The sequence below is a fragment of the Perognathus longimembris genome, chromosome 28 (genome assembly GCF_023159225.1).
Source record: "Perognathus longimembris pacificus isolate PPM17 chromosome 28, ASM2315922v1, whole genome shotgun sequence".
Taxonomy (NCBI): domain Eukaryota; kingdom Metazoa; phylum Chordata; class Mammalia; order Rodentia; family Heteromyidae; genus Perognathus; species Perognathus longimembris.
Window position 1 is genome coordinate 66,865,157 of NC_063188.1, and position 26,967 is coordinate 66,892,123.

The 26,967-nt window shown below is 39.9% G+C and overlaps 1 protein-coding gene across 1 annotated transcript; it reads left to right on the top strand.

Annotated features, from left to right (window-relative positions):
• The first annotated feature begins 1,161 nt into the window (after window positions 1-1,161).
• Zc4h2 (zinc finger C4H2-type containing) lies at window positions 1,162-26,461 on the top strand. The gene is made up of 5 exons (XM_048335971.1): window positions 1,162-1,321; window positions 20,434-20,605; window positions 23,023-23,195; window positions 24,624-24,786; window positions 26,078-26,461. The coding sequence occupies exons 1-5, from the start codon at window positions 1,269-1,271 to the stop codon at window positions 26,189-26,191; spliced, it is 675 nt and encodes a 224-aa protein (XP_048191928.1). The 5' UTR covers window positions 1,162-1,268; the 3' UTR covers window positions 26,192-26,461.
• Window positions 26,462-26,967: the final 506 nt, after the last annotated feature.

The window sequence follows — 26,967 nt, forward strand, 5'->3', positions numbered from 1 at the left end:
AACAAAGGGGGTAAAAAGAAATAATTGCAAGGAGTGCACTGAAAAAAAACCCTCTTGTTTCCATATCTTGGAGTTCATTTTGATTAGCATCATTTTATTTGATGCATATAGTTATTGAGCTACTGTGATCGTCTTCTAAGAATATCCTAGATATATTCTAGTTATTACAAATGTGGGAGACCATGCAGCCTATGTTTCTTTGGGTCTGGCTTACTTCACTTAATATAATTTTTCCCAAGTCTTTCCATTTCCTTACAAATGGGAAAATGCCAATTTATGTTTTCTCGATGCATGTCTCTTTTCACCTCTGTACCTGTCATATGAACCTTATGCTCCAAAGACCCTGAACCATTTGTCTTTTCCTTTTTCAATGTGTTTGTTGTGTCCTTTTGTGGAAACCCAATTTTTTCTCAATGCTCTGGAATTTTCTTAGTAACCTTTAGAGACCTATTTGCATTGTCCCTGCTCAGGTTACAACTTATTTATTCCTGTAATAGGACACCTCACTGTTTTTCAGTCTTGCTTGCTTCTCAGAAGCAAGAACTTATCTTTGCCTATTCCAGTACTGTCTTCATTGAGGGGCCAAGTCTGAGCTTAGTAAAGTTTCACAGGATGGATAACTGGAAGGAAAGAGGCTCCCCCACCAGTTTCCCCCAGTTTCTATCACTGTCTCCTCCTTCCTTTCTCTCTCCTTTTTCCTAATTCCACCCCCAGTTCAATCTCAATACCAAACGTACACGTTGCTAGGCAGAAGCTAGGACACTTGACATCTTGGAAGCTAGTTCTCCCTTCAGGGTTTCACTCTGTGCCCAGGGGCTCAGTAATTAAGAGACACTTGTTAATGTTTCTGGGGTTGGTAAGCATGAAGGCCCCGACTGATTGTGAGTACACGCATTTCTCATTTCTCTAGCTGTCTTCGGGAATATTTTCCTTCCTAATTTCCATACCCTGGCCAGACGAATACTCCCATTGCTCTCCTCTCCTCACAACCTTTGAGATAATTATCCGTGACAAACTGATTTAAAGTGCGGCTGCAGGAAGAGAACCAGGAGTGGCTCGCTCGGCCTTCTGGGAGTTGTAGTCCAATAGGCCCTCGGGCTGCCTGTCTGGCCCTGAAGCTGCGGACTACAGCTCCCAGGCCTTCTCCAAGCTCCTAACGCACAGGCTCAGAGCCTCAAGCCCAGAGGAGGTGGCTACATTGTATCTATTGTATCCCTTGCTGGTGCATTTATAAGATTCTCCCGGACGGGAAATTGAGAGTGAAAAGCATGGCAGATGAACAAGAAATCATGTGCAAATTGGAAAGCATTAAAGAGATCAGGTAAGTGAGCCACTGTATGTTGTAGCATCCCTGTCCCTCCTCCTCCCCCCGCCGCCCACCTCGAGACCCCAACATCCCTCGCTTGGGCACCAAGCTGTTATCTATGGAAAATATCTATTGTTAAGCTACTTGCGGAAGGGAACTGGAAAGGGGCGCGTTCACCATTGATTTACAGGTGAGGTGAGGGTTGGGGTGTGGAGAGAGTCGAAAAACAGACTTCAGACTTGGAGGAGGGAAGGACGAGATGAGAGAGGAGGAGAAAAGGAGGGAGGGAAGGAGGGAGTGAGTATCAGACTACAGATGGAGACACTAGGGACTGGTTCCAAGACAGCTTTATTCTCTCCAGATACTGGTTACAGCATTCATGGATTCCTCCCACCCCCTCGCTTTTCTCTTCTTTCTTCTTATTGACTTCAAAGTGTCTTTGGCTTCTTGCTTTTTATGATTTGAGCCCCAACACCCCTCTACCCCTGCCGACCAACTTCAGGATTCCCAAGCTCGGGAAAGCCTTTTGAAAGCTGAGCCAGGGATGGGGACCTGGAGTGTGGAGCGCACTCATTTTCCTTTTACTCTCTTGTTACTTTCTTCCTATCCCGCGCTTAGAGGGGGGATGGGAGCTCTGGTATCCTGGCTGATGGTGAGATCAGGGACAACTGCTCTGAGGAGCGGGAGGTGAAGGGAACGCTGACAAAGTGTGAATTTCCATAGCACATCACTAGCTACCCCAGAAGCAGCTTCAGCCAGAGAATGTTGATGTTGCTCTGAACACAATAGTGCCTTGAGAGCTGAGGATATGGGCCAGCACTAGGTCTTTCATGGCCTCTCCTGATCTGCTTGAGTTTCTGCTTCACTCCCACCCTCCTCCTAAGGTGGCCTTAGTCTAATTGTCTTCATGTTTCTGTGGTGTTTTCAGGATCCTGGCGGGAGGGGGGGCATGGAGGATATCAAATGTATTTGTTCAAGCTATTAGACCATGAGAATTGAACATGATAAATTTGACATGAGATTGAAGCCCTGGACTATTTGAATGAGATCTGCACATGACAGGAGTGGTTTCTTGGTTTCTTCTTTGAAGGGATTGCATCACACCTTTAACAGGAAAAGGAAAAGAAGGGAACTGAGATTTATTGAGCCTCCAGTGTGCTGGACCTTGTGACCTACTTAAACTAATTTCTGCAAGAATCCTTTGACCTTCCTATGCCTCCTTTCCAATTTGGAAAGTGGAGACTCAAAGAATAGGGATGAGTGTCCCAGAGCCACACAGCTTGAACATGCCGCACTTAACCACACATTTAAACAAAGCCTCTGTTCTTCCTATTGTGGTCTGTGGAAGGCTGGGAAAGGAGAGTCATGATGTAACAGAAGCAGTAGGAGATGCTGGACATGGATTGCTTATGTTTTTAATCCTAGCTACTCAGGAGGCTGACATCTGAGAATCCTGGTTCAAAGCCAGCCTGGGTAGGACAGTCTGTGAGACACTTTTCTCCAATTAACCAGCAAAAAGCTAGCAGTAGAGGTACTGCTCAAGTAATAGAGTGCCAGCCTGGAGGAGTAAAATGTAGGGGACAGCCCTTAGACCCCGAGTTCAAACTCCAGTCCCCCCCAAAAAATCCCCAAGAGATAGAGAGTGAGATACCTGAGTGTAGTAAAATGCTAGGGGTCCTAATACTGTAGCTAATAAGTTTAGGCTATCTTATCCACAGAGAAGGACCATTTGGAAGAAAGGACATTTACCCTAAATGAAAATAGACTCCTCCCAGTGGAGACTACCATGACTTCTACCCTCAACAGCAGTAACCAGGAGAGATTTTTTTTTAGCATAACTGAGGTAAGATCAGTGGAGTTTGAGGCAAAACTGAACTGACACTCCTAACCAACATGATTAACAAGAGACATCTTGTATAGAAACTGAACTTCTAATGACCTGCCCCAACCATCCAGGACAGTATCAGAGGATACCTGCTTAAACAATTTTAGTTCCAGAAAGTCCAACTGAAAATGAAAATTTGCTCACCATATCCAGAAATCTACTCGAATAAGAAGAAAAAATACACAGATGTCAATATTGAAACAGACACTAGAATTATCTGAAAAACATTTTAAAATATCCCCTAAAATGCTTCAGTGAGAAATTACAAAACATTTCAAAATATGATAAAATAGAAATTTACAGCAAATAAGAAGTGTCAATAGCAGAAAAGAGTTCTTAGAAACTAATGGAATTTTTAGAACTGAAAAACCTAACACTAACAATTACCCTGTGGATTCACTATATAGACCCAACAGCAAGGTAGATAAGACATAGAAACACTCAGCCATCTTAAATATAAATTAATAAGTCAGGCACTGGTGGCTCCTGCCTGTAATCTCGTTACTAAGGAAGCTGAGATCTGAGGATTACAGTTGGAAGCCAGCCCAGACAGAAAAGTCCATGACAGGCTTGTCTTCAATTGACCAGCAAAGTGTTGCAAGTGGAAGTGTGGCCATCCTTCAGTGAAAAAGCTAAGGAACAGAGCCCAGGTCTTGAGTTCAAACCCCAGTACTGGTACACCCACATGCAAAGAAAAACCCATAAAGTATTAGAAATCACTATGATAGTATTACAAAAGTTTTAACATTCATACCAACAGATTTCCCCATAAGAGAGGAGAAAAAAGACACAATTGAAAAGGAAATGGAAGGAACAATTACCAAAAACTTCCCAGCAACCTCCAAATTCAAGAAGCTGAGCAAGCTGTGTGCTGGAGGCTCATGCCTATAATCCTGGCTGCTCTGGAGGCTGAGATCTGGGGATTTGGTTCAAAGTCAGCCCGGGCAGGAAAGTCCAATGTGACTGTTATCTCCAATTAACCATCAGAAAACTGGAAATTGTGCTGTGGCTCAAAGTGGTAGTAGCCTTGAGCAAAAGAGCTCAGGGATAGTGCCCAAGCCTCAAGTTCCAGCCTGATGACTGACAAAAAAAAGAGCAAACATCAATAGAAACAAAAGCAAGCCATTCCAAAGCACATTGTAATTAAACTTCTGAAAAAGAAGGAAAAGCCTGAAACAATATCTTATTTATACTTACTAAGAGAAAATTACAGTCTAACCAACAAAGCAGCACATTCTCAAGTGCTAAAGGAAAGGAATGGTCAACCTATGTTGACCTATATGCCCAATGATAATATCCTTCATTATTGAAAGTGTAATCAAGACATCTTCAGATGATGGAAAACAAAAGGAATTTAACAATAGAGCTACCATGAAAAAGTGACAAATGTAATGGGCTGGTACAGTGGCTCAAGTGGTAGAGGACCTGGCTTGCAAGTATGAGGCCCTGAGTCCAAACTCCAGTACTGCTAAAAAACATTCTCAAGAATAACAAAGTAAGTTCTTGAGAGTGTGCCTCAAGTGGTAGAGTGCTAGCCATTATCTGAAGAGCTCAGGGACAGCTCCCAGGCCCAGAGTTCAAGCCCCATGACTGACAAAAAATGATTTGAAAAGTAAGTTTTTGAAACAAATGATAAAGAAAAGGACTTTGTAATAGCAAGAAGGAAGAACAAATACTGAAAGCAAATTTATGAGTAAATATGGGATATTTTCTTTCTGAGGTTTTCTAAGTTATGTTTGATTATCAAAGGGAAAATTTTCTCTTTTTAAATTATCAATATGAAATGTGCTGAAAATAAATTCAATGATTTTTTTGTCCTGGTACTGGGACTTGAGTTCAGGGACTCATGCCCTCCCTTAGCCTTTTAGCTAAAGGCATGTGAAACACAGTTACACTTCTGGCATTTTAGTGGTTAATTAAAAACGAGAGTCTCTTGGACTTTTCTGCCTAGGACAGTTTGGGACTGTGATCCTCAAGCCTCAACCTCTTGAGTAGCTAAGATTATAGATATGAGCCAGAGGCATCCAGTGAATTTAACAATATTTTTCAAACATACATGTAACATATCATATTTACACCCATCACCCTCTTCCTCCCATTCCCCCTACCCTTGATTGCCTTCCTCATTAGAAATTCTCTGAAAGTTTGCAACTTGTAATATAATCTCAATATATGTAGAAAAAAAGGGACATTTTATAAGCAGAGGAGTTTAAAGGGATATAAAAAAGGGAGAGGTTTCTATAGTTTTGTATTTCACAAAATCTGATAAATAGTAATGTTAGAGGACAGTGATAAATTTTGTATTTATAATGTATTAACTGAGAGCAAACACCAATAAACACTATGCAAAGAGATGTTCTCAAAAACACTAAAAATAAATAAAATAGAATTGTAAAACATTGATATATGGAAAATATGGTAAAGAAAAAGAATGAAAATAAAAAAGGCAGACTTAGTTTCTTGGGCAAGGCTTGGGAATTTGCATTTCTAACAAGTTCACAAGCAGCAATGCTATACTGTGAAAAGAAGGTAATCAGGTAAACAGCACTGGATTTTTCTCTTCCTGAATTTGTGATCTTGGGAACTCGCTTTGCTTCTCTCTGTCTCAAAATCTTCATCTGTAAAAATGTGCTGAACATAGTTGTTAAGATATGAGGGGGAGGGGTTGGGGATATGGCCTAGTGACAAGAGAGCTTGCCTTGTATAATGAAGCCCTCGGTTCAATTCCCCAGCACCACATATACAGAAAATGGCCAGAAGTGGCGCTGTGGCTGAAGTGGCAGAGTGCTAGCCTTGAGAAAAAAAGAAGCCAGGGACAGTGCTCAGGCCCTGAGTCCAAGCCCCAGGACGGCAAAAAAAAAAAAAAAAAAAAAAACGATATGAGGGGGAAATGTGGGAAAATGATGGAAGGTATGACATTGATCAACAACCTGACTTATGGAATTGTAACCTCTTGGTATAACTACTTAATAATAATGATAATTTAAAAATCAAATTGTGTTGTTGCATAAAAATGGATGGAAGTGGAGATCTTCATCATGTCACTTAACATGACGATCATCATCATGTTACGTGACATAATCCAAGTTCAGAAAGTTATTATTTTTACTCATATGCATAAGCTAGATCCAAAACATGTAATAATATGCCATGATTTTTTAAAGGGTACTGTTTTGAAAGGAAGGGGTAAAAGAAGGAATGATTGGAGGTAGATATTAAAGAAGTACATATATATTTATTAAAAAAGAACAATGAAATCCACTAAAAACTCTTTAATAAAAGAAAGGATGGGTAATAAAGGTGGATAAGAAAAAATAATGTGGATGATATAAATTTGACCAAGTATATTGTGTGCATGTATGTAAATATCACACTGGTACTTGTGTAAGTTAATATTTGCTAACAAAAATAAAACGTTTACTATTGAAAATAGTGTAAGAAATGAAAACTTATTAAACTTTTTGCTCTTTCATCTTTTCTTTCCTCCCTCCCTCCCTCCCTTCTTTCCTTCCTTCCTTCCTTTCTTCCTTCCTTCTTTCTCTCCTTCCTTCCTTCTTTCCTTCTTTCTTTTTCTCTTGTGGGGTTTGAACTCAGGGCCTGGGCACTGTCCTTGAGCTCTTCTGCTCTAAGCTAATGTGATACCACTTTGAGCCACAGCTCCACTTCTGATTTTTGAGTGGTTAATTGGAGATAATAGTCTTCTGCTCCAGCTGTCTTTGAACTGTGATCCTCAGACCTCTTCCTAATGTCATGCTAGTTAGACTGGTTAAATTTTTACCTTTTCAGTATAATTTCATCATATTTTTCCATGAAATTCCCTTTTTTATTGTCCTTTATTAGTTTGTATAGACATATATTTCTCTGTTAGCATTTTCCTTCAGCCTGAAGGACTTCCTTTAAATTTTCATGCAGTATAGGTTGGCTGGTTGGTAATGGGGTATTTCAGCTTTACCATGTCTGAGAAGTACTCATTTTACCTTTTCTTTTTCAGACTTACTTTCACTGGAAGAAAAATTCTATACTATAAAGAATTTTGTCAGTACTTTAAACAATGATATCATTCTTTGGAATATGCTCTAAGTAGGCAAAAATGTATTCATCATTCTTTGTTCCTCTAATGTATCTTTTTTCCTCTAGCCTCTTTAAAATTTTTATCTTTATCACTGTTTGGAGCAATATCATTTGGATATAATTGTAGTTTTCCTTTAAAAAAAATTCTTTATTGTCCGAGTGAAGTATAGAAGGGTTACAGTTTCATACGTAAGGCAGTGTCTTTATAGTCCCATGATGGTGGTTTGTTGAACTTATTAGATCAATAGATGGATAGTTTTATCAAACTTGGGACATTTTTGCCATTAAATCTTAAAATATCTTTCCTCCTATCTGTTCACCCATTACCTGTATTTTATTTATTTAATTTTTAATTGATTGTGTGATTGTGCACATACACATACTTGCATGCATGCACTGGTCCTGGAAGTTGAAGTCAGGGTCTGGGCACTGTCCCTGAGCTGTTTTCTGCTCAAAGCTAGTGCTCTAATACTCGAGACATAGCTCCACTTCTGAATTATTATTTTTTGTTTATTTTTTTTTTTGCCAGTCCTGGGGCTTGAACTCAGGGGATGAGCACTGTCCCTGGCTTCTTTTTGCTCAAGGCTAGCACTCTACCACGTGAGCCACAGCACCACTTCTGGCTTTTTCTGTTTATGTTGTACTGAGGAATCAAACCCAGGGCTTCATTTATGCGAGGTAAGTACTCTACAACTAGGCCATATTCCCAGCCCACTTCTGGATTTTTAGTAGTTTTTATTGGAAACAAGAGTCTCACAGTTTTCCATGCCTGGGCTAGTTTTGAACCCCAGTTCTCAGATCTCAGCCTCCTGAATTGCTAGGAATACAGGCGTGAGCCACCAGTGCCCAGCTAGTTATTTTATTTTTACCTTTGTAAGCTCATTGAATATGAGATGTGCACACTTAGAGGCACAAGCTTGCATAGCAGATATCTTGAGATTATTCATCTTATGTAACTAAAACTTTGTATGTATTTTATATGCCCTGAATAACTTTCCACATTTTTGTTTTCTCCAATCCCCTAGCAACTCCCATAGAAGCAACTCTCTGCTTCTGTTAGTTTCACTACTATAAATATCTCACATAAATGGAATCATGTTGTAATTATCCCTCTCTGACTTGTTTATTTCACTAAACATTATGTCATCAAAGTTTATACATGTCTTCATATGTGGTTGGTAAGATTTATTTTCAAATGTTGATTAATTTCATTATATATATGAATCATATTTTCTTTATCCATTCATCGTTTGACGGACATTTAGATTTTTTTCCCAAGTCTTGACTACTGTGAATAATGCTGCCATGAACATGGTATTGCTGGCAACTCTTTGAGATCTTGGTTTCAGTTCTTTTGGTTAAATACCCAGAAGTTAGATTGCTGGATCATATGGTAGTTCTATTTTAGTTCCTGAAGTTTTATTTTATTTTAAATTGAAAAGCAACTGTGTTTTATGGAGTAAAATATTGACAGATATATACATTGTGTAATGATCAAATAATGGTAGTGAACATATTCATCAGCTTAAACATATCATTTATTTGTGGTGAGAACATTTAAAATCCTCTCTTGTAGTTATTTTTCAATATCCAGTAGTTTGCTTTGTGTGTGTGTGTGTGTGTGTGTGTGTGTGTGTGTGTGTGTGTGTGTGTGCTGGTACTGTGACTTGAACTCTGAGCCTTGCATTCTCATTTGGCTTTTTTGCTCAAGGCTATCAATCTACCACTTGAATTACACCCACACTTCTACTTTTTTGTTGATTAATTGGAGAAAAGAATCTCATGGATTTTTCTTCCTAGACTGGCTTTGAACTGAGATCTTGTGGTTTCATCCCCCTCCTGAGAAGCTAGGATTACAGGCATGAGCCTCTAATGCTTGACTCCAATAGTTATTACCTTGCCCTGCAGTTTCAGAAAATGAACACACACACACACACACACGTGAGGTATAGGAGATTTTGTCAAGTAATGTTATTTCTATACAGAAAGGTACACTATCAATACTTCCTTGAGAGCTAGGCAGGCACCCCGGGCGAGGTGATCTGGTCTGCTCAGTTTTTTCCTAACCAAAGGGGTGACATTGTCCCTTCTCCTTGTTGCTAAGAAGTCAGGCTCAGAATGTTTTTCATTTGGTTACCAGGGCGATGGAGTAATACAAGGAAATTAGAAAGCACTCTAAGGATCAGTGAGAGGTGCCTACCTACTAGGAAGAGGCTTTTCTTTTGGAGGCAAAGGCACACGTGTGTGTGTGTGTGTGTGTGTGTGTGTGTGTGTGTGTGTGTGTGTGTGTGTGTGTGTTTGCTGGTAATGGGACTTGAATTCTATGTCTGGGCACCGAGTTCTGTTGCTTAAGGCTAGTACTCTACCTTGAGCCACAGCTCCACTTCCAGCTTTTTAAAAAAGAATTTGTGTTGTTAAATTAGAGATGAGTCTCACAGGCTTTTTCTGCCTTGGTTGGCTTTGCTTGTTTTGTTTTTTTGCCAGTCCTGGGGCTTGAACTCAGGTCCTGAGCTCTCTACCACATGAGCCACAGTGCCACTTCCAGCTTTTTTCTATATATGTGGTGTTGAGGAATCGAAGCCAGGCCTTCATGTACATGAGGTGAGCACTTTACCACTAGGCCATATTCCCAGCCCCCTGGATTGGTTTTGAACCACAAGTCCCAGATCTCAGCTTCCTGAGTAACTAGAATTACAGGAGTCAGCCACCAGTGCCTGGCAAAGGCATACGTTCTTCTCAACATGGCAGACTGGGGCTGGGACTGGGAATAGGGCTGCTAACTCTTACAGTTGGGGGAGATTGGTATAGAAAGTGGACAGTACCAACTCAAAGGGAGTCTATTCTTTATTTGTAAGTATTCATATCCTTGACATGGCTGGCTGGTTACAAGCAACATGGAAGAAAATTAAAATAGAAGTCAAAAAGCAAATAATTCCAGGTAATATCAGTACCAGGAACTATGAGTACAGAATGGTGACTTGTTACAAGTTGGAGACATTTTAGTTTGACAGAAAAGATTGCTTTTCCCCAATCCAAGCCTCTGTAATTGCTGTTCTACAATTTACTAAGTGCCAAACTATGGATGAATGGATAAAAAGTGGTACATATACACAATGGGATGAAATTCAGCCATTAAAAGATGAAATACTGTCATTTTTGACAAAAAGTTAATAAAAACAGAGGGCCCTTCTGTTAACTGACAAGCCATATACAGAAAATATCATTCATGTGGAATAATCAAGTAATGTTTCTACTATTTTCTGTAGTAGCTCCATCATTTTCCATTCCTCCCAACAGTATACAAGGATTCCAATATCTCCTTAACTTTGTCAATGTGTGTGTGTGTGTGTGTGTGTAATACTGAGGGTTGAACCCAGGGCCTTACATATGCTTATCATATGATCTTCTAGTGAGATAAACATCAAATCTTTTTTAAGACAATAGATATCATAACTACTGTGAGGAGATGTCATTATAGATTTGATCTTATTTTTTCTGATGATTTACCAACATTGAACATCATATTATATGATGACTATTCAATTAGTCTTTTTTGTTACTGTGATAAATAACTGATAGAAAATTTTTAAAGCAAAGAAGACATCTTTTTTTGCTCATGGTTTCAGGGGTTTTAGTCCACTGCTGGCTGGCTCTGTAGTTTCTGGACCTGATAGTCGAAGGACATGAAGGAATGGACATGCTCTCCTCATGGCTGCCAGAAAGCAGAGAAACACAGGCAGGAGCCAGGGACAGGGTATATCTTTCTAGCGCTGCTCATGGACTATTTCCTCCAAATAAGGCCCATTGCTAAGTCCTAAGCTCTCTCCTGTGTTTTCTTTAGGAATCTGTGGGCTATATATCTGTTTGTCTCAACAAAATATCACAGATTTGGTGGATTAAACAACAGATATTTATTTTCTTATAGAAGTGCTGAAAGAAAATAACAACACAGATTTTACTTTATTTTTTCCAATATTTGAAAGTCAGTGTACATCAATACATTGTTGAAATAAGGAGGAAAATCATGTTAACTGATAAATCTCATCATATTCGCCTCAGTGAACAAAGAATAGACAGTTTTCTCGTAAGAGTACATTTCATACTTAAGAAGTATAACCTATTTGTGTAAAACTATTGCCTAATAATGTATATTCAGATTTACCCAGTTATTCCAATACTGCTCTAGGTCCTTTTGTCCCAGTATTAAACCCAGGGGTGTGTGTGTGTGTGTGTGTGTGTGTGTGTGTGTGTGTTTGTGTGTGTGCATGTGTGTGTGTTATGAATGGGAATGGGTAAATGGGCATAGTTTAAATAGTAGAATGAAAACCCCAAAGGTTAGAGAGGAGGAGGTAAAAAAGAACAATAGAGTGGGGAATATGAACAAAGTATATTATGTGCATGTATAGAAATTCCCTAATGGAACCCTTTACTTTGTTCAGTTAATATACACCAATAAAGACAAGGTATAAAATAGAAGTAAAAATAAAACAAAATCTAAAATATTACTAATTTATACATTGTCTATAAGAAACAGACTTTAAATATAAAAAAGTATATATTGAAAGTAAAACATTAGATCATATACCATATATGCATTAACCAAAGGAAGCAAAAAATGTATTAATTGCAAGAAAAGTAGTCTTTATAGCAAAGGAAATGTAAAATACATAAAGCAAAAGCTAAAATAACTGAAAGAATACATAAATCTACAATCATATTTGGAGTCTTCAGCACAGCTCTGTCAACATCTAATAGTACTAGCCAGAAGACAGCTATAATATAGAATTCCATATCATTATCAACTAACAGGATTTAATTGACATTTGTAGGACATTCTACCCAACCTCAACGAACATACATTTTCCAAATGCCAATAAAACATGTATCAAAATAATTCATATACTGTGATAAAAATATGAACCTGAACAAATTTAAAGCAATTGAAATATATAATATGTTCTCTGGAACTAATAAAACTTTATTCATTTGTATTTCAAAGTTGAAATCTCAAAGAAAGTGAAAATACACCAAACTGCATGAAAATGAAAATATAATATATCAAAATTTGTAAAATGTAGCAAAAGCATCAATGAAAGGAAATTTTGTTTTTTGTTTTGTTGGTTTTTTTGCCAGTCCTGGGGCTTGAACTCAGGGTCTAAGCACTGTCCCTGGCTTCGTTTTGCTCAAGGCTAGCACTCTACCACTTGAGCCACAGCGCCACTTCCAGCTTTTTCTATATATGTGGTGCTGAGGAATTGAACCCAGGGCTTCATATATACGAGGCGAGCACTCTACCACTAGGCCATATTCCCAGCCCCAATGAAAGGAAATTTTATAGCACTAAATATTTACATTAGGGGCTGAGGATATGGTCTAGTGGCAAGAGTGCTTGCCTTGTATACATGAGGCCCTGGGTTCGATTCCCCAGCACCACATATACAGAAAATGGCCAGAAGTGGCGCTGTGGCTCAAGTGGCAGAGTGCTAGCCTTGAGCAAGAATAAGCCAGGGACAGTGCTCAGGCCCTGAGTCCAAGCCCCAGGACTGGCCAAAAAAAAAAAAAAAAAAAAAAAAAAGACAACAAACAAGAAATAAATATTTTACATTAGAACAACTTCCTCAAATCAATGATATGAGTTTTTATCTGTAGACACTAGAAAAGAAGAGAAAAAAATATGACCAAAGCATGCAGAAAACAGGAAATCATAAATAGAAGAACAAAAATCAGTGAAATTTAAAATGGGATACACACATATTTCAAACTACGGTAGCATCACTAATGAAAAGTAGATATTTGCAGAGCTTGTGCAGAGCAAAGGACATAGCTCCCAAGATAAACAGAAAGCCCACAGATTAGAAAAAGACCTTTACCGGCCCTACAAAAAAAACAAAAGCCTCATATCTAAAATATATGCGGAACTAAAAAAATTAAATTCCTCCAAAACAAAACCTCAGAAACCAACAGCCCCTTCAACAAGTGGGCTAAAGACAAAAAGAGACTTCTCTGAGGAGGAAATAAGAATGGCCAAGAGACATATGAAAAAGTGCTCTACATCACTGGCCATAAAAGAAATGAAAATCCAAGCAACATTGAGATTCCACCATACCCTAGTAAGAATGTCCTTTATCAAGAAAACTAACAATAACAAATGTTGGAGGGTATGTGGCCAAAAGGGAACCCTACTTCATTGTTGGTGGGAATGTAAACTGGTTCAGCCACTCTGGAAAGTGGTATGGAGATTCCTCAGTAGGCTAAACATAGAGCTCCCCTATGACCCAGAAGCCCCACTTTTGGGCATCTACCTAAAAGACGACAAACAAGAACACAATAAAACCACCAGCACAACAATGTTCATCGCAGCACAATTTGTCATAGCTAAAATATGGAACCAACCCAGATGCCCGTCAGTAGACGAATGGATCAGGAAAATATGGTACATATACAGAATGGAATTTTATGCCTCTATCAGAAAGAATGACATTGTTCCATTTGTAAGGAAATGGAAGAACTTGGAAAAAATATACTAAGTGAAGTGAGCCAGACCTAAAGAAACATGGACTCTATGGTCTCCCTCATAGGGAATAATTAGCACAGGTTTAGGCTAGTCACAGCAGAGGATCACAAGAGCCTAATAGCTATGCCCTTATGAATGCATAAGATGATGCTCAGTGAAATGAACTCCATGTTATGGAAATGACTGTTATATCACTGTTGTAATTACTTTCTATATGTCATGTGAAACTGTAGCTTCTTTTCTTTATGATCCTCTTGTATCCCCTTCCTGTGGTTGTACCTGCGCTATCACTGTATCTCATCTGAGTACCCTGGATACTGTATATTCTGGTATTAGAACTAGGGAAGTGAAATGGAAGATAAAAATTGAGAGACAAAGGATAAAAAGACAAACGACTCCAAAAGCAATACATGCAAAACCATTTGGTGTAAACCAACTGAAGAACTCATGGGGGGAGAGGGAAAGGGGAAGGGGGGAGGGGGGAATGAGGGAAGAGGTAACAAACAGTACAAAAAATGTACCCATAGCCTAACGTATGTTACTGTAGCCCCTCTGTACATCACTTTGACAATAAATAAGTAGTTATTAATTTAAAATAAAGATAAAAAGACAAACCTTTCCAAAAGCAATACTTACAAAATTGTTTGGTATAAGCCAACTGTACAACTCATGGGGGGAGAAGGAACGGGAAAGAGGGGAGGGAGGGGGAAATGAGGGAGGAGGTAACAAGTTGAACAAGAAATGTACTCTCTGCCTTACGTATGAAACTGTAACCCCTCTGTACTTCACTTTGACAATAAAGAAGAAAATTAAAAATAAATAAAACAAGACCCCAGGACAAAAGGATACCAGCTATAAAAATCTATATGAGGGAAGGTGGGAGAAAAATGAGGGAGGAGGTAACAAGTTTGATAAGAAATGTACTCACTGTCTTACATATGAAACTGTAACCCCTCTGTACATCACTTTGACAATAAATAAATCAACTAGAAATTTATATGAGCCAGGTGCTGATAGCTGACACCTGCAATCCTAGCTACTCAGGAGTCTGAAATCTGAGAATCCCAGTTCAAAGTCATCTTAGGAAATAAAGTCTGTGAGACTCTTATCCAATTAATAAGCCAAAATCCCAAAGCAGAGGTGTGACTCAATTGGTAGAGTACCTGCCTTGAGAAATAAAGTCCTAAATTGAAGCCCCAGTACTGACACACACACACACACACACACACACACACACACACACACACAGAGAGAGAGAGAGAGAGAGAGAGAGAGAGAGATACTGCAAGAATTACAAAAATGTGACATAGAACAAAATTAAATACATGCTATTGCAAAAAATGCTATCAATAGACTTGTTCAGTACAAGTTTTCCACAAACTTTCAGTTTGTAAGTAACGCATGTCAACTTTATATTGCTTTGACAAAAAATGCCTGAAGAAAACAACTTAAAGGAAGACAAATGCTTACTTTGGTTCATGGTTTTAGAGTTTACAAAAAATATGCAATTGGCTCCATTGTTCTGGGCATGGGAAGATGCAAAAACCATGGTAGGAATTGTGTGGTTCAGTAGAGCTTCACACCTCATGGTGGCCAAGAAAGTGGGACAGAAGGAAAAACAGAGGCACAGAGAGACAAGGAGAGACAAAGAGAGAGTGAAAGACAGAGACACAGGCGGAGAGGGAGGGAGGGAGAGAGAGAAAGAAAGGAGCCAGGCACTGCCCCAATGATCTACTTTCTCCAACTAGGCTCCACTTCCTGAAGTTTCTACCCCCACCCAATAGATCATTAAGCTAGTGGATCAATCCACTTATGAGATCCTTCGTGACCCAAATACACCTTAACGGCCCTACCTCTGAATACTGATGTATTTATTGTGGGACCAACCTTTAATGCATGAATTTGGGGGGATTTTAAAAAACCAAACCATCACAAAGCATAATATTTGTGAAGCAAATTAAATACATATATAGATAATTTAAATAGCCTCATATAACTATTTAGGAAATTGAATATGTAACTTAACAACTCTCAAATTTGGAATATCTGAGCCCAGATGGCTTCACTGGAGAATCCTTCCAAACATTTAAAAAGAATTAACACCAGTGCTTCACAGTCTCTTCCAGAAAGTAGCAGTGTAAAGAACACTTCTCGTTTCATCTTCTGAAGTTATTATTACCCTGATACCAACTTCAGGCAAAGACAGTATAAGAAAAGAAAAAAAACTACAGAATCATTTATGAATGTAGGTGCAAAACTCTTTATTAACAAATACGATTTAGCAATGCATAAAAATGATTGTGCATTGAGACCAATTGGGATTTCTTCAGGAGATACAAGACCAGTTAATGACTCAAAAATCCATGAATGTAGCTGCGTGCTAAATGGCTCTTGCCTCAATTCTTAGCTACCTAGGATGCTGAGATCTAACAAACATGGTTCAAAGCCAGCCCAGGCACAAAGGCCCATGAGACTCACATCTCAATTAATTAGCAAAATGCTATAAGTGGAGTTGTGGCTCAAGTGGTAGACACCAGCCTTGAGCAAAAAATAAGGGGACAGTTCCTAAGTACTGAGCTCAAGCTCCAGTACTGTTACAAAAAAATTAGTGTCCCTCAACAGGCTCAAGAAAAATCATATGATCATGTCCATTTGAACAGATGATACATGACAAAAAAATCTCTTAGAAAACTAGGAATGGAGGGGGACCTCCTCAACTTAATAATAGTATCTACAATACCCCTAAATATTTAGTTGTGAAAGAATGAATGCTGACCTCAACGATCAAAGACAGCAAGAGTGTCTACTCTCAGCACCACTATTCAAATTAGAATACCAGAAGTTTTTGGCAGGGCAGTTAGGTAAGGAAGTAAGAAAGACATATGCTCATAAAGAAGAAAAAATGAAACTACTTATTTGCAGATGTTGTGCTTGAGTGTTGTAGGAAATGGCTAGAAATATATTTTTAAAGCAAATTTTAATGAAATCTCCTAAATCTAGTGTGTTCAGTGAGGTTAGTAAAATAAATGGTATATTTATAATCTAGCATCAGGCCTGTGGAAGCCATGATTAAAAACGTAAAGTCACAATTAAAATCACAAAATTATTTACATTCACTAAGAAATGTGAAATTAACCAGACCCTAGTGGTTCAAGCCTGTGATTGCTATTCAGGAGGCTGAGATGTGAGGATTGAAGTTTGAAGCCAGCCCAAGAAGAATAGTCTATGAGATTGTTAACTCCAATTTACCATCAAAAGGCTGGAAGTGGGAATGTAGCTCAAGTGGTACAGCACAAACCTTGAGTGGAAAAATGCCACGTAGGAACTGCTTGAGACCCCAAGATCAAGCCCCAATCCTGGCACTAAAACAAGAATTAAAAAAAAGAAAAAAATGTGAAATTATGTGGTTGTTGCTATTTGTTGTCATACAATTGAGAATGTCAGCAAAGATGTCCACATTGCAGCTATCCTGTGCTCACAAAGGTTGACACTACCTTCTTGCTGGTGACAGACAGGGAGAGGAGATGCCACACACAGACAGCACTTAACTGTCCACCATGTAAAAAGTTTTTTGGTATATTTTTATTTAATCTGGGATTTCAGGGTCTACTGCTTGACAAGATGAAATTCTGGGAACAGTAGACATAGAGGGAGGAGGAGTAGATAAAAGGCATTCATCCAAGTGGAGATAGCTATGCTATGCTAATTCTTACTAAGTATCTGTGGGAGAAACCATTCATCTCTGATTTCATTTAATGGTACTTGTTGCTGTGTTAGTTGGCATGATTTTGAATTAGAAAAGCTTGTCTTGGTCCCCTGTAGCATGCCACTGAAATTACTAGATAGATTATGCTAATGATTATTATTTTGATCTTTGTAATCACAATATACCTGGCAAGTCAGGGTATTATATATGTGCAGACACACACACACACACACACACACACACACACACACACACACACACACACACACACACACACACCCTACTTGCTTTAAGCTCTTTGTAACAAAATCCAAACCACTGTGGTGAAGGAGGTAGACATGGCAGCATTGGGCACTATCATATTGACTGCCCACCCTGCACCATATCCATGTCATCAGCTGGAAAACTTTACTCATATCAGTATATTCAGCTTTACTATGTGAGCTGTCAAGTGTGTATGATTATGCCTATGTTATTTTAGTACTGTTTAGAACATTAAGATTCCCTCTTTCTCTGAGGACAAAAGGCCTAACTTATCCTAAGCTCCAAGATGCATTCTAAACTATGCCAACTCCCTTTTTTAGTGGATGATTCAGCCATACTAGTCTTTGTTTGATTTTGTGTGTGTGTGTATATATGTGTGTGTATGTGTGTGTGTGTATGTGTGTGTGTGTGCTGGTACTGGGGCTTGAACTCAGGGCCTGAGCTTTTGCACTCAATGTTGACACATTATCACGTGAGCCATAGCTCCACTTCCAGCTTTTGGTAGTTAGAGTCTCACAGATTTTCTTGCCAGACCAGCTTAGAACTGCAATCCTCATTATCCTGACATTTTAGGATTCCTGGTGAGAACTACCTGTGACAACCTGTTTAGTTTCTTTCTTCTATTTTGGGGCTACCATTCATGATGGTCTCACTCCTGGACTTCTCTCTTCTATGTCTACCTGTACTCACCAGCTAACCTACTCATTGTTTAGGCTCAGTTGAGGTGTCACAACCTCAGATTGTCAGGGAGCCTTCTTGTGGCTGATCAAACTTCATTGAGGAGGCACTACTGGGGTTTCAACTTAACTCCTCATGCTTGCTAGGTAGGTAATCTACTGCTGAGCCATGCCTCTGGGCCCTCACAGCTCTCCTACCTATGCCCATGTTATGCTGTCTTTCCATTGCATTATGCATCTGCCGTCTGCTCTCAACAACTCTTCATGTAGTTTCACATATAACTGTGTCCCAGAATCTGGTTTTCTCATTAGATGAAATTTCATGTCTATATCTTACCGTCCTGTTCTATCTGCCCCTAGCATCTAGTATAGTACATGGCTTATGACAATTGTTCAGTAAATTATTTATATATATATATATATATATATATATATATGGCCAGTCCTTTGGCTTGAACTCAGGGCCTTAGCACTGTCTCCCTGGCTTCTTTGGGCTTGAGGCAAACACTCTACCTCTTGAGCCATAGCGCCACTTCTGGATTTTTCTGTTTATGTGGTGCTGAGGAATTGAACCCAGGGCTTCATGCATATTAGGCAAGCACTCTACCACTAAGCCACATTCCCAGCCCAGTAAATATTTTTTGAATGAATCTGTAAGAAACCCTCCATTTTTGGTCCTTAGTAGGTGCTCAATAAATAGATTTAAAATATAATTATAGTTGTTATTATTAGATAAGGAGAATAACTAGTCAAGGACAGAACCAAGATTTGTACAGTTTTAAATTTGATATGATTTCCTGCAGAAGCAGTTCTCATACTATACCATTTGGAATCTCAGTTTTCCCATCTGTAATGCTCTACAGAGGTAGGCCATTTCCAATTGTTCTGAGTGTCTTAGAAGAGCATAGAAATCTAGATATGAGTGTATCTTAAGAAGTTATGGCCAATAAAAAATCAATATCATTCATATATAAGATATTTCAACATTGGACCAATAATCCTTGATGTGTTTATGCCCTTCAGCCTGGAAACATCTGTTGAGGCAGTATGGAGTAGTGGGTGATATATAGATGTGTTGGTTATTTTTACATTGCCATTACAACATAGCTGACCTAAATAATTTAAGGGGAAGATTTAGTTTAGGTCATAGTTTCAGAGATTTCAATTCATAGTCCCTGGTTCCTAGCTACTCAGGAGGCTGAGATCTGAGGATCATGGTGTTCTATATGGTCTAAGATCCATTCCCATACCTAAATGAGTGTGTGCTCTCCTTTCCTGTGATCCCATGGTGTGCACATGACTCTCTCAGAGAACTTTCAGGATCAAGCTATGCTTGACCACGAAACAAAAGAAAGCTATTCTATTGGCCAACAGGTTCAAATAAAAACTAGTAATCTCCATGGTTTGAAGCTAGCTTGGGCAATCAAATCCTTAAAACTCTCATTTCCAATTGACCACCAAAAAGTTAGAAGTGAAAGCCTTGAGCAAAAAAAACAACAAGAAAAACGAAAAAAAAAAAAAAAAAAACAAGCAAGAGGGCTAGGTTTTTTGAGTTCAAGTCCCAGTACCAGCACTATAAAAATAAAATAAAATAATAAAATAAAAATAAACCTATCTCTGTAGAAAATTTATTGGATAGTACCTGTTTAGAGTTTCTACAAAGGACTGTTGGCAACTTCCATGGAAATTCTCTGTAGTGTGAGACTTTCCTGTGCATGGAGAGTCTCCTTAATATCCCTAGATCATGTTCGCTAAATGCCAAATAATTAAGGCCTACACCCCCTCATTTGAAAATGTCCTAAGGGAACACAATTAACCCTACTTGTGATTCACTGAGCATTGATCTTAAAAGAAAACGGTTTCTGACTTTTCTTGGGATGGCTTCCACTTGACTCTACCTGAGAGAGGAAAGTTTGGATGGAATGATGACTCAGGGCCTAACTATGTTCTCCATATCCATTTTTTCTCCCTTCTTCTGCTGGCCTGTTTCCTGTTTGGGGAAAATTTCAGGAATAAGACCCTGCAAATGGAGAAGATAAAGGCGCGTTTGAAGGCTGAATTTGAAGCACTTGAGTCAGAAGAGAGGCACCTGAAGGAATATAAGCAAGAGATGGATTTACTGCTACAGGAGAAGATGGCCCATGTGGAGGAACTTCGACTGATCCATGCTGACATCAATGTGGTATGTGGCTGGCTAAGGAAGATGTAGCAGTGAATGTGTGGCCTTTCTTTGGGATGTGGCTGTGGCCAATTTGGGATAGCCTGTGTCCAGATGTTGTACAGTGCCACAATCCAGGAGTCTGAAACCAGCTCAGGCTCTGTCACTGACTAGTAGCCCTGGAAAGACCTGTCACTCTGGGCCTCATTTTATTGTCTATGCATTATGTGAGGGGATCACTAACCTCCAAGCGCTCTTTCAGTTTGGTTATGCTCTTATTCTGCAAGTCTGAGAGTCAAGAATTTGGTGAAAAGTAGAGCAGACACCTGGCTCTTAAGGTACTCTAAAGCTTCTAGCCAGACTGAACAAATTATTTTGGCATGCCTATCAAAGTGAGGCTCCCTCATTAGAGCTTGCCTTTTGGAAACTTGTGAAATGGGAAATGAACTGCAAGCTTCCCTTTGGGAGGAGCTATCCAGACACTGGGCTACTGTGTTAGTGATTCTTTCACCAGAAGGTAGCTTAGAGGTGCTAACTTGTAAGGTCCTTTCCAATCCTTAGAGCCTATGACATTTCTTTAAATTACTTTTTTGGTGGGATGGTACTAGGGCTTGAACTCTGGCTGGGAGTTGTCCCTGAGCTTTCTTGCTCAAGGCTATAGCTCTACTATTAGAGCCACAGCTCCAATTCTAGGTTTTAGTGGTTAATTGGAGGTAAGAATCTCACATACTTTCCTGCATAGGCTGGCTTTGAACTGTCAACCTCAGATCTGAGCTTCTTGAGTAACTAGGATTACAGACATGACCCACCAGTGTCTGGCTCTTTAAATTACTTTTGTTTCATTTTCATTTTCTTCTTTTTTGTGCTGATCCTAGGGCCTAAATTCAGAGCCTGAACACTGTCCCTGAGCTTTTTTGCTCAGGGCTAGCACTCTACCACTTGAGCTACAGCTTCACTTCCTGCTTTTTTGTGCTTAATTGGAGATAAGAGTCTTATGGTCTTTTCTGCTTGGACTGGCTTTGAACTGTGATCCTCAGATCTCAGCCTCCTGTGTATCAGATCATAGGCATGATCCATGGGTACCTGGCAATAACATATATTCTTTAAGTTACTTTTGTTGTTTTTTATTTTTGCCAGTCCTGGCTGGCAACTGAAATCAGGGCCTGAGTACTGTCCCTGACTTCTTTTTGCTCAAGGCTAGCACTCTATGACTTGAGCCACAGCACCACTTCTGGCTTTTTCTGTATATGTAGTGCTGAGGAATTGAACCCAGGGCTTCATATATACGAGGCAAGCATTCTGCCACTAGGCCATATTCCCGGCCTCTTTAAGTTACTTTTGATGGAGTTAAGATCCTGTTCTTGGGAAATTTATTTCTGGGGCAATACTTGCTTCTGATGTTGTCAGGCCTAGGATCTTAAAGGAAATGTAAATGAGGTTTGTAGAGTAGGTCTTGGGATTTGTTGTATTCTTAGAGAATACAGTATTTGGAGTATTGGAGGAATTGGCAGCTCTATCAGCTATCCAAGGATACAGAGTCAATGAAATGAACAAAATATTTTCCCAAGAGTGGCTGAGAATCTAGGCCAGTGTCTCTCAGACATCTGGAAGGCCTGTTAGCATACAAATTGTTAGGCTCCACCCACCTGTGAGTTTCTAGTTCAGTATGGCTTGTTTGGAGCCTATGAAGTTGCATTTCTGACTTCTGTACTGATGCTGGTGCTGATGATCTGGCAAACACATTTTGAGGACAATTGACCTAGGAGAAAGAAACTCTGAATGCTTTGTCCTTAATAAGTATTTTCCAGTTGGGTGCTGGTAGCTCATGCCTGTAATCCTAGCTACTCAGAAGACTGAGCTCTAAAGATAGCAGTTTGAAGCCAGCCCAGGCAGAAACGTCTGTGAAACTCTTATCTCCAATTAACCAGCAAAAAGCTAGAAATAGAACTGTGGCAGAGTGTTAGAGTGCCAACCTTGTGCAAAAATAAAAGTTTTGGGACAGTTCCCAGGCCCTGAGTTCAAGCCCCAATACTGACACAAAAAAGGGAAGTATTTCCCTAGGGAAGTCCTTTCTTCTCTCTGAATCTCAGCTCTCTGACCTGTGAAACAGTGACAGGGTAAATGAGTCTTTACAGCTTTGAGGTGCTCTGTTTGAATATTAACATTTATTGAGTCTTTATTCTATTAGTCCTCATACTCAGGGCTTTGTATGAATCATTGAATCTTCATCAAGATTGCATGAGATATGCACTAATACACACACAGAGATGAAGAACCTGAGGCTTGACCAGAGTCATGTAGAAAGGACATGACAGATCCACAACTTGAACGTAAATTGGTCTGGCTCTAGAGCTTGTGCTGTTATCTGCTCAGTCATAAAGTGTCTTCAAGAACTTTGGGACTTTTCTTCTTCTCCATGCCTATCCTATTCTATTTTCCAGATGGAAAACACCATCAAACAATCTGAGAATGACCTAAACAAACTTCTAGAGTCTACCCGGCGACTACATGATGAGTATAAGCCACTGAAAGAACATGTAGATGCCCTGCGCATGACTCTGGGCCTGCAGCGGCTTCCTGACTTGTGTGAAGAAGAAGAGAAGCTCTCCTTGGAGTAAGCTGTTGGTCCTATACCCACAATGCATCACACTGACACACACCTACAAGTGTGCACACAAAGAAAAATACTGACACTATGTGTGTATAATTAAAGCCTGGCCTGAAAGCCAAGATACACTGTCCTAGTACTAAGCTTATCAATGGCTGATTGATTATATGATGTTAGGTAAGTCTCTGAGATGGGCTAGGCTATTACACTAAAAGGTAGATGGTTAGACTAGAATTAATAGCTGGCTTTCTAACTTCTTTGTGTTTTTTTTCTTTGTGATTTTGACAATATAAAATTTTACCTGTGACTTGTCAGACACTTGTGGCTCATGCCTGTAATCCTAGCTACCCAGAAGGAAAGTTTCCTAAAGATAGAGCAGGTTGCCTGTGGAAGTAGTGAGCGTCTGACGCCTAAGGATATATAAACATAGGCTTGGGGACACTTAAAAGGAATAATGAAGCTGGGCACTGGTGGCTCATGCCTGTAATACTAGCTACTCAGGAGGCTGAGATCTGAGGATTTCGGTTCAAAGCTAGCCTGGACAAGAAAGTCCATGAGACTTATCTCCAATTAATTATCCACCAGAAAACCAGAAGTGGCTCTGTGGTTCAAAGTGGTAGAGCATTAGCCTTGAGTGTAAAAGCTCAGGGACAGCACCCAGGCCCTGAGTTTAAGCCTCATGACCAACTAAAGAAAGGAATAGTGAAAATAGGAATGGCTTGGAAGATAGAAATACATATCTTTAACGACTTTGCTAAGCAGAACAAGGTTTCATAATTAACAGATGTCCCTTCCTTCCTTCCTTCCTTCCTTCCTTCCTTCCTTCCTTCCTTCCTTCCTTCCTTCCTTCCTTCCTTCCCCCCTCCCTTCCTTCCTTCCTCCCTCCCTCCCTCCCTTCCTCCCTCCCTCCCTCCCTCCCTCCCTCCTTTCCTTCCTTCCTTCCTTCCTTCCTTCCTTCCTTCCTTCCTTCCTTCCTTCCTTCCTTCCTTCCTTCCTTCCTCCCTTCCTTCCTTATGTCCAACTTGACCAGAGTCCTTCCTTCCATTTGTTCTTTCTTTCTGTTGATTGGATTGGGGCTTGAAGTCAAGGCCTAAGCACTGTCCCTTAACTTTTTCTTTCAAGGCTAGTGCTCTCTCACATGAGTCACAACTCTATTTCTAGCTTTTTGGTGGTTAATTGGAGATAAAAGTCTTATGGACTTTTCTGCCCAGGCTACCTTCATCTGTTTCCTAACCCACTAGGCTTCTCAGAGTCAAAGGTATGAGGGTTATCCCTCCTAGAAGATAAGAGACTTGGGATCTTTGAGCTCCAGAGGGTATGATCACTTTCTAAAGAAAACCAGTCCAAACCCTGGTTCAGTGGCATGGGTTATTTAGAAGGGGAAGGTTCTTCTTGCTTTCGGGATGATTCAGCCAATGTCTTTTATCTCCAAAGTTATTTTGAGAAGCAGAAAGCAGAATGGCAGACAGAGCCTCAAGAGCCCCCAATCCCTGAGTCTCTGGCTGCTGCAGCTGCTGCTGCCCAGCAACTCCAAGTGGCCCGGAAGCAGGACACCCGGCAGACAGCCACCTTTAGGCAACAGCCTCCGCCTATGAAGGTGAGTGAATGAGATAGGGTTCGTGAAGGAAGCCAAGTATCTTCCCATAGGAGGCCCATGTAATTCTGGATGTGGCCTTGGGCCTTATTTATTTGGGGTTTTCTTTAGACACCCTTGTCTTGGAACGCTGGGGAACTGCTAAATTGGGCTCAGTGGTTTTTCTTGCTCCACATTTGTAGATGGATTAAAATTAAGAGAGATTGGCAGGTCCTGCTGAAATGTTTCAAATGTTGCAGATAATTTGTACACAAATATATAGTTATCATGGAGCCACTATTATCACAAGGCATATTCCTAGAACAGTTGAGGAGCAGATTTTATATAGTTAAGAAAATAAAGGAAATCTGAAGTAAATTTTCAAAGTTAGATAGAGAACTGATTTATATCCTATGGGGAAATAAAGCTGTGATTTTTATGGCTATCTACCCCCCAACAGAACTAATTTGTATCTTTAGTGAGGAAAATCCAGCTACAGGTTATCTTAATAACCTTACGAAGTTTGATCAATAGTGAACAGTTGAAGAGACATTCTACTAGATCCTGGGCTCAGCAAACTATAGTATACAGGCAAAGTCAGACCTGATCCCTGGTTTTGGTAAAGATTTATCAACACACATTCATGCCTGTAGATTTATATATTGAATCTTTTTTGTTGTACCCATACTGGCGATTGAACTAAGATATTCTACTTGGCTTTTTCTGCTCACAGTTGAGGCTCCACCACTTAAGCCACACCTCAACTTCAGCCTTTTTGCCAGATAATTGGAAATAAGAATCTCACAGACTTTTCTGCCTAGGCTTTGAACACTGTTCCTCAGATCACAGCCTTCTGCATAGCTAGGATTTACAGACATGGGCCACTAGCAACTTGCCTATCATTTTGTATCTTAACATAAAATAGAGTTGATCAGTTGCAACAAAAACAATATAGTATCAAAAGTCTGGACTATTTATTTTCAGAAAATGTTTACTGACACCCCCTCCTAGGAATATTAAATAATCCGCATGTGAGTCTGTTAGAGACAACAGTGTAGTATAATGCTAAGATGTGTAGTCCTCATTTTTGCCTTATTGCCAAGATTGACATGCATTTTTCAACACCCTTCTCTGACCTGGGTTTTTTCCTTCACCCTGTCTTTTATGATATCCAAGAGCACTGATCTCTATATTGGGGTCTGATTACTGTTCCCGCCTGGTGGACAATCACAATTGTTTTCTGGGCCCCTGTGAAGCCATGGTCTAGATGAATACAAGCATTAACTTTCTTTGTCCTGTGTTCCTCTCCCACCAGGCTTGTTTGTCCTGTCACCAGCAAATTCACCGGAATGCACCTATATGTCCTCTTTGCAAAGCCAAGAGTCGGTCTAGGAACCCCAAAAAGCCCAAACGGAAGCAGGATGAATGAAGAGGAGAACGTGTAGACTTCTGCTGATCATAAGCCCTCCGCTTGGCCAGAGTGATTGATGTCCTGATGTAAAAAATCCTTCCCCTCTTTCACCAAGTCTCCTATTTAATGTGATAGAAGCACAACACCCTTTCCCCCAACTTGCTCTTCAGTTTTTTCTACTCTTGGGGTTTCTAGTTTAAGAAGAAATGAGATTCAGGTGCTAATGACTGTCTCTGATGAAAAGGCCTTCTCTCCCATTCTCATTTCAATCTGCCCTTGTTTGTAGTTAAGGGAAGGGCAAAAGCCCAGAAGGGACTGTCACTTGTACCTGGTGCTTGAAGTCTTAAGAAGCTGTAGGGTCTGAGGCCAGGGGGAGTGCTCTTATCTTGGTTTCTCTTCCCTATTTTTCTGCTTAAGGCTCTCAGGAGAGAGCAGTCTTCTTGCTGGACTTCCCAACCGACAAAGCGCCATTTTTTCCCCCACCTTCATCCTCATCCTTAAGGACTAGAGGTAGCTTGGACAAATCTTTCTTTAATATCATTTATGAAGCCTGGATGTTAGCCTGCAGCTCCCCGCCCCCCCCCAAGTCTTTCAGATGTACTAAAGTTCTTAAGTACCAGGTTGGGTGGCTGGATATTCTGAGATCTGTTGGGCTGGACCAGACATTCTCCACAATGAATTACAGAGTCAGTCTCTGTGCATAGTTCCTGCCTAACTCACTTCTCTGTGCATAGGTCCTGCCTAACTCACTGCCCAAGATGTTGAGGATGAGGGCTAACTCATAGGAGTTATCT

Bases quoted from the DNA above. Each gene is read 5' to 3' on its own strand.
- Zc4h2 (XM_048335971.1), top strand. From the start codon at position 1,269: ATGGCAGATGAACAAGAAATCATGTGCAAATTGGAAAGCATTAAAGAG. The intron at 1,322-20,433 runs GTAAGTGAGCCA...GGAAAATTTCAG, and splicing joins GAAAGCATTAAAGAGATCAG to GAATAAGACCCTGCAAATGG. The intron at 24,787-26,077 runs GTGAGTGAATGA...CTCTCCCACCAG, and splicing joins AACAGCCTCCGCCTATGAAG to GCTTGTTTGTCCTGTCACCA.